The following is a 6,000-nucleotide window of genomic DNA, read 5'->3' as shown; positions in this document are numbered from 1 at the left end:
AAAAAAAAAAAAAAAAAAAAAAAGAGACTTTGTTGGCATTGCATCTTGGGAGAATCGAGTATAAAAAGCGCAAAGACGTCCTGCTGCCCCAGTTTTACGCGTCCCCTTTAAATTAGTTGGTCAAACGGAAAGACTAAAGTGAGCGCGTCAATACAAATCTAACGGAGGGGATATCGAGGGAAAGAACGGTAGGAAATGACACGGTCTTGCCTCTCGGAGAGAGACGAGGGAAGGACTCACGATATAAAGGACGAGGGCAGTAAGACAGCAATCTACAGTTCGGTCCACCGAGAGCTGTAACACCGGTGGAATCGAACTTGTAATAAGGTACGTCTCGCCCACTCACCAGAACTCGATTGCCCTCCGGGGACGACGACGCCACCGCCGCCGCTGACTTCTGTCTTTCTCTCGCCTTCTCTCTCTCTCTCTCTTTCTTTCTCTTGTCTATTTTTTTTCTTCTTCCTCCGTTTTCTCTTCAATAATCTTACAGCAGTACGTATTTTCTCCAAACTTAAGCGAAAAAGAAAGAAATTTCGGAAAGCCACTTTGCGTTACATTCTCCGGTTCCATCACCATTTGCTTGCGACAAATTGTGCTTCATCATCGACATATTTTAATCTGCGCGTATGCACCAAACTTTTTTATTTGTTTGTTTTTTGTTTGTTCTCTCGTCTTGACAAATGTGATTGTTTTCTTTTTGTTTGTAAAACGAATTGGCATCGCTTTGCCAAGAGCGGAATATCAAGAAATGGAAATCCCTATAGAGAGTTTATTAAGAAAGAGCGACACAATAATATTGAAATTACATTGGGGAAAGAAATAAAAAATTTATTGCGCATAAAATTATCTCACACGTGAACGACAGAGTGAGATAACAAGCGTTTTGTACAACATATTCAGTTATTTCTCGTGCTCGATGTTACCGTGCGACGCACCGTACGATAATTATATTAATTTATATAGAATCAATATTAAACACATCCGGCCAATGTATTTTTAATGAAGTAAATACATGGGATGCATAATGCGCCGAGCGCTGAATATTACATATCGCGGGAAATAGATATCCGTACTCGCGCAACGAATATACGCGAAACCCCGCAAAACTGCATTGCGCGATCCGCGCGCGATAATTATTCGAGAAATAAAGAGAAATTTGCCATTTGCCGGAGTTTGTTTTCTCGTCGTTGAAAAAGGGGAAACACGCAAAAAAAAAAAAAAAAGCGTATAATTGATGACGCGATAGTAAATAGGAGTAAAGAGCTTGAAATCGCTAATTATAACAAACAAAGAGACGCGAGCGCGTAAAAGATGTAGATCTGTGTCAAGAGTATGATTGAAGTTGCGGATATCTCGTTTTCTATCTATTCTCGCTGTCAGTAATGCGGGAATTCGTAACGTTTGAAGAAAGAGACACGCGAATTGATTCAACCGGTGAGAATACATCAGTATAACAGCCGCAATATTAAGAAATAATGAAAAGACACGTACTTTGTGCGAGAAGAGACGGCGAGAAAGCATAAGCAACGAACGAACGAACGAACGAACGAAGGTCTCACCGGTGGTGGCGGTCTTGTACGCCGTGACGCCTCTTGCGTTTTCATTAAAAGCTCGTCCCGTTCCCTCGCTCTGGCCGTCGTTTTCTCGCTCTGCCGTCAACTTCCTGTCGTAAAAGGTACGCCGGTTCACGAGAAGAACAAAAGTCGCAACAAATGTTACCCTATGATACTCGATTTCCCTGACATTTCTCTAAAAATATATATATATATTTATATAACAAAAATAGAATTTCTTCACGCACGCGTACATGTTACTTAAAAAAAAAAAAAAAAAAAAAAAAATAATAATAATAATAATTTGCACTGTTTCGCGAACTATATCAATAGTTGCTGGCGCGCGAGAAAGTGAGAGGGAGGCGAAACTCATGAAACGACAAAGGGGATAAGGATAATCTCTATTGTTTCTCTTGTCCTATAAATCCTACTGGCTCTTCCTACGTCTCTTCCGAGTGAGCTTCACTCACACTTCAACCATATACAACGCAGAGTTGTCCAACCCCGTCATTCTGGACGTTATACCCGTTCCCCCTTGGTTTAGTGTTTCTCAGCAACATGTTTCCCTAAATCTCTGGCCAGCTGTGTTTTATACGACATATTCTTCGTAAGAATACAAAAGATTATGTTTGTCATTCAACTCAAGCTGCTCATGTACTTGAATATTACGATCAACATTACAGTGACACAGTCATTGTTATACGACCATATAATTAATCAAACGCACGCACACAGAGTTAATTAATTTATATTCGCAATATATAATTATTATACATGGAATAATTACACGCAATGTCGTTGTTACACGAGTTAGAAATGTGTTTTGAGGGCATTTTGGAATTTTAAGAATTTTTCAAATTGCTTTTTAAATTTACATTTCGAGAATTTTTATTTGAATTAAAAAAGTATCTCGCTGACGAAAAATTTATTTGTATTTCAGATCGAGGATGCCATGCTGATGTTCGACAAGCAAACCAATAGGCATAGAGGTGAGTTGAATTTACTTTATTTTTGCTTCGCGACACATTGCGCGAATAATTGAAGAATCGTTGCGCCGCCTTCGCCACGTACAAACGGTAGCGGAATTATGGCAGAGACTATCCTATTTAACGAGTCAATAATGTCGCTATTCCACTGTGAGGTAATACGTGAGGTAATTAACGAGCGGAGTTGAAGCTATAATCATGGTAAATCGCGAGCTCCGGTAAATACGAAGGAAAGATAAATAACATAAATTCGACGATGTTGCGCACGCGCGCGCGCGCAAAATTAGACAAATTGTGAAGGTATTTCGCTAGCTCGATGACTGCGAACAAGAAATTATAACGCGAAGTACATCGAGGAATAATACGTGATCAAAAACAAAAAACAAATCCAGGACATCTCCGTGAGAAACACGATTTCAAATTGCGTTTTACAAAAGTTAAAATATCGTGTAACTTCGTTATTTTTATATCACCTGCTTGCGGTGTATCTCATCTTGAGAAATTCGCGATTTTCGCGATAGTCGACGGACTGTCCGAACACAATTAATTCATCTTGTGATAACGGGATCAAGGAATTATGAGAGATTGCGAGTTCTTCAGATGTGTGCGGGAAAAAACGTTATTAAGATCAAAGAACTAGGAGCGCATGCTCAATTGAAAATCGACTCGGCAATGAAGAAAAGGGTGGAAAAGATCGAGAGGTCGCGATGAATGAAATATCGCGTGGCCGTGATAATATATAGGATAATATATATATAGGGCGCGCACAAGCTCTCGACTCTCTTAGCTCGCTCCATCTTTCTCTATCGTGAGCGCGGCAGGTCCGCTTGCGATCCCGCGAGAGTCCGGGATCCGTTCACATTCGTCCGCTTGAATAGGGTCGATAATCGTCAGCGATCGGAGCAACCCACCCCTCCGATAATCGAGAGAGAGGAGAGTCTCTTTATCTTTTTTATCGATATTCCACCACACCCCTCCTTCCCCATAGCTCTCGGTCTTCTAGAGCAGTGGCAAGAGCGTCTGCTTCGAGTGATAGATTCTAATATCGCTTATGAAAAATAGAGGCAAATGGGACTACGACTTTTCCTTCGGTGCCTTCGCCGAGGTGAGGGTTTCCTTTCATCCTCAAGTGAGAGAGTTGCTGCAAACGCGGTCGGGGTGGGAGCGTCAAGATGCGTCCGCATATCGCACGTCCCGGTGCGAACGTTGAGGCTAGGGAGTAACTGAAATAGCAACGCGCTGGACGACGGATGGTGGAGGGCGGGAGGAAGAAGGACAAATGGAAGTGGAAGTGAGATAGGAAGCTCTTTCAAAGCCGCACGTAATCTCTCTCGTGATGACATCCAATACCATTCCCGTGCGAGAGTCGTCTGCAAACCTCGAGCTCGGTTGCTGCCGCCGCTGCTCGTCGGCAGATTCCGCGATATGGCACTTCCGTGCGCCGTGGTCTCTGACCTCTAAGAGGATCATTCTCGAATTCATCCGATAGATATATACCGTGAGACATTTCAGACAAAATACGCGCGGCAGAGCGACGAAGAACATTTACATTTGTGCATTCTCGAGAAATCGAAACAGACGCGCACACTTGTCGCGCGATCGACAACTCACACGTGTGTGTATAAAAGTTTTTTCGCGGCATTCTGGATCACGTTGCAAACACGTGTTTTGTTTTGCACGTTTATTTTTCTGCGACGAAGTTGCGGTTTTAAATACGCATGAGATTTTGACCCCGCGTTCAATCAACACAGCGCTTCGTTCCAAACGTTGCCATCAAATTACAAAGAGATTGTCTGAGGACAATCTTTCGAGAGGTCTCTTTACGTCCAACTCCCCAAAGAGGCAGTCCGGACTGGCCTTTCGTACTCTCTCCTCTCTCTCTCTCTCTCTCTTTCTTTCTCTCTCCTTCTTGCTCTATTTCTCATTCCACGCTTTAGAAAGAGAAAAGAAGACTCCGCCGAGAACAGCTCCGGCAAGCGTTTCCGGACAATTTCGAGTCCCGATGACTCCCGCAGCGAGCTATGATTTCCACGTGGATGGGCAAGCTGCGATTGCAGCAAAGCTTTCTCCCCCCTTCTCGCCCGCTTCCTCACCGTCGCCCTTACCACCGCGACAAGCGAAGCCGCGTCTATAGCTCGGAGCGCGATTATCCAAGCTTCGCTGGCCAAAGGATTTTCCCTCCGCGGGCTTCTCTCCTCGCGCAAAGTCTACGCTCACGTGGTGGTAAGGAGGAAACGCGCATCCGTGTGTTCGTGCACATGTCCTGCACGTGTGAGAGCTAATACACATCTCCTCCTTCTCCTCTCTGAGCGATTGTAGATGTACAGAGGAAATGCTCATAAATTGCGACCACATTGCCCTCACCCGAAGCGAGTGTGTGTTCTCGGAGTTCGATGTACAGTGCGTAGGCAAGTGTGTACGTATATGTACACACACGCGCGCGCGCGCGCGCGTATACGTGTATATACACTGACCCGCATGTTCTTACTTGTCCGACGACAAGTCGGTTCTCTCCTGTCAGCCTTGCGACGACGGTCCGCCAAAAGGAGGACTCGTCTAGCCATGTATGAACACACGTCAAAGGAACGTTCCACTGTCGATCGTTTATTGGATCGTCTGCTCGCGTGCGCTTTGACGGTGGATTACCCGCGTTTGGCCTGGCGTCGTTTAAACGTCTCTGCCGGACGTCGCTTATGGAAATCGGTATAGGTATCCTCCTTCCAGCGCGAAGGAAGGAATATCCACGGGTATTGGGAAGGTTCCGCAAACCGAGGATAACAGTCGATTGATCATACAATTCCCATCGATTATCCGTCAATCGGTTAATTCTCAAGTGAGGTCTATCTGACTTCGACCATTTGAGTTTGTTCGTTCTTTCTGATTTTTTTTTATTAACAAGTTCTAAAGAGTGTTTTAATTTAAGTCAGTTGTGGTGTCTCATATAGTCTCGTATCTCTCGCGATCTTTCCAAGAATCTTCGATTAAAAAGACGTTTATGATCTTTCATTGAATTGGCATAAGAATTGTGGCTTAGTCTTGATTATACGCCAATCTAATTTTCGGCGAAGAAGGAAGTAAAATCAGAGAGGGAGAAAAAGAGAAGAGATAGATAGAGAGAGAGGGAGAGAGAGAGACGGAGACAGGGAACGAATCTTCGCGTCATCGTGGTCCGAAGTTGGCCAAGTCTGCAATCTGCCGTCTCTAACGGTATGCTCGGATAGATGCAATTACCCCAGCCACGTTTCCTCTCGAGCGAGCGACGAGAATCTCCGAGCGAAGTCTCAAGAGCGGCAAGTTCGCCAGTCAGCTAGCCGAGCCGGATGTGTGTTATGCCAGTTTGATGTAATTCGACATCAGACGGCCCGGAACTCGGCGGATCTGTCTCTCTCTGTCTCTCTCTCTCTCTCTCTCTCTCTCTCTCTCTCTCTCTCTCTCTCTCTCTCTCTCTCTCTCTCTCTCTC

At 44.5% G+C, this 6,000-nt stretch overlaps 1 protein-coding gene across 6 annotated transcripts in view; it reads left to right on the top strand.

The window, feature by feature from the left end:
• Positions 1-6,000, top strand: part of LOC109852420 (RNA-binding protein Musashi homolog Rbp6) — a 457,600-nt gene that overhangs the window by 369,925 nt on the left and 81,675 nt on the right. For all 6 annotated transcript variants that reach the window (XM_020423562.1, XM_020423560.1, XM_020423561.1 and 3 more), the window contains one exon: positions 2,494-2,542. In XM_020423562.1, coding sequence (XP_020279151.1) covers positions 2,494-2,542 — 49 coding nt within the window. The remainder of the gene's footprint in view (positions 1-2,493; positions 2,543-6,000) is intronic.

The sequence above is a fragment of the Pseudomyrmex gracilis genome, unplaced genomic scaffold (assembly GCF_002006095.1).
Source record: "Pseudomyrmex gracilis isolate BER0280 unplaced genomic scaffold, ASM200609v1 scaffold_29, whole genome shotgun sequence".
NCBI classification, from domain to species: Eukaryota; Metazoa; Arthropoda; class Insecta; order Hymenoptera; family Formicidae; genus Pseudomyrmex; species Pseudomyrmex gracilis.
The sequence above is the reverse complement of the archived record's forward strand: the minus strand, read 5'-3'. Positions and strand labels throughout refer to the sequence as shown.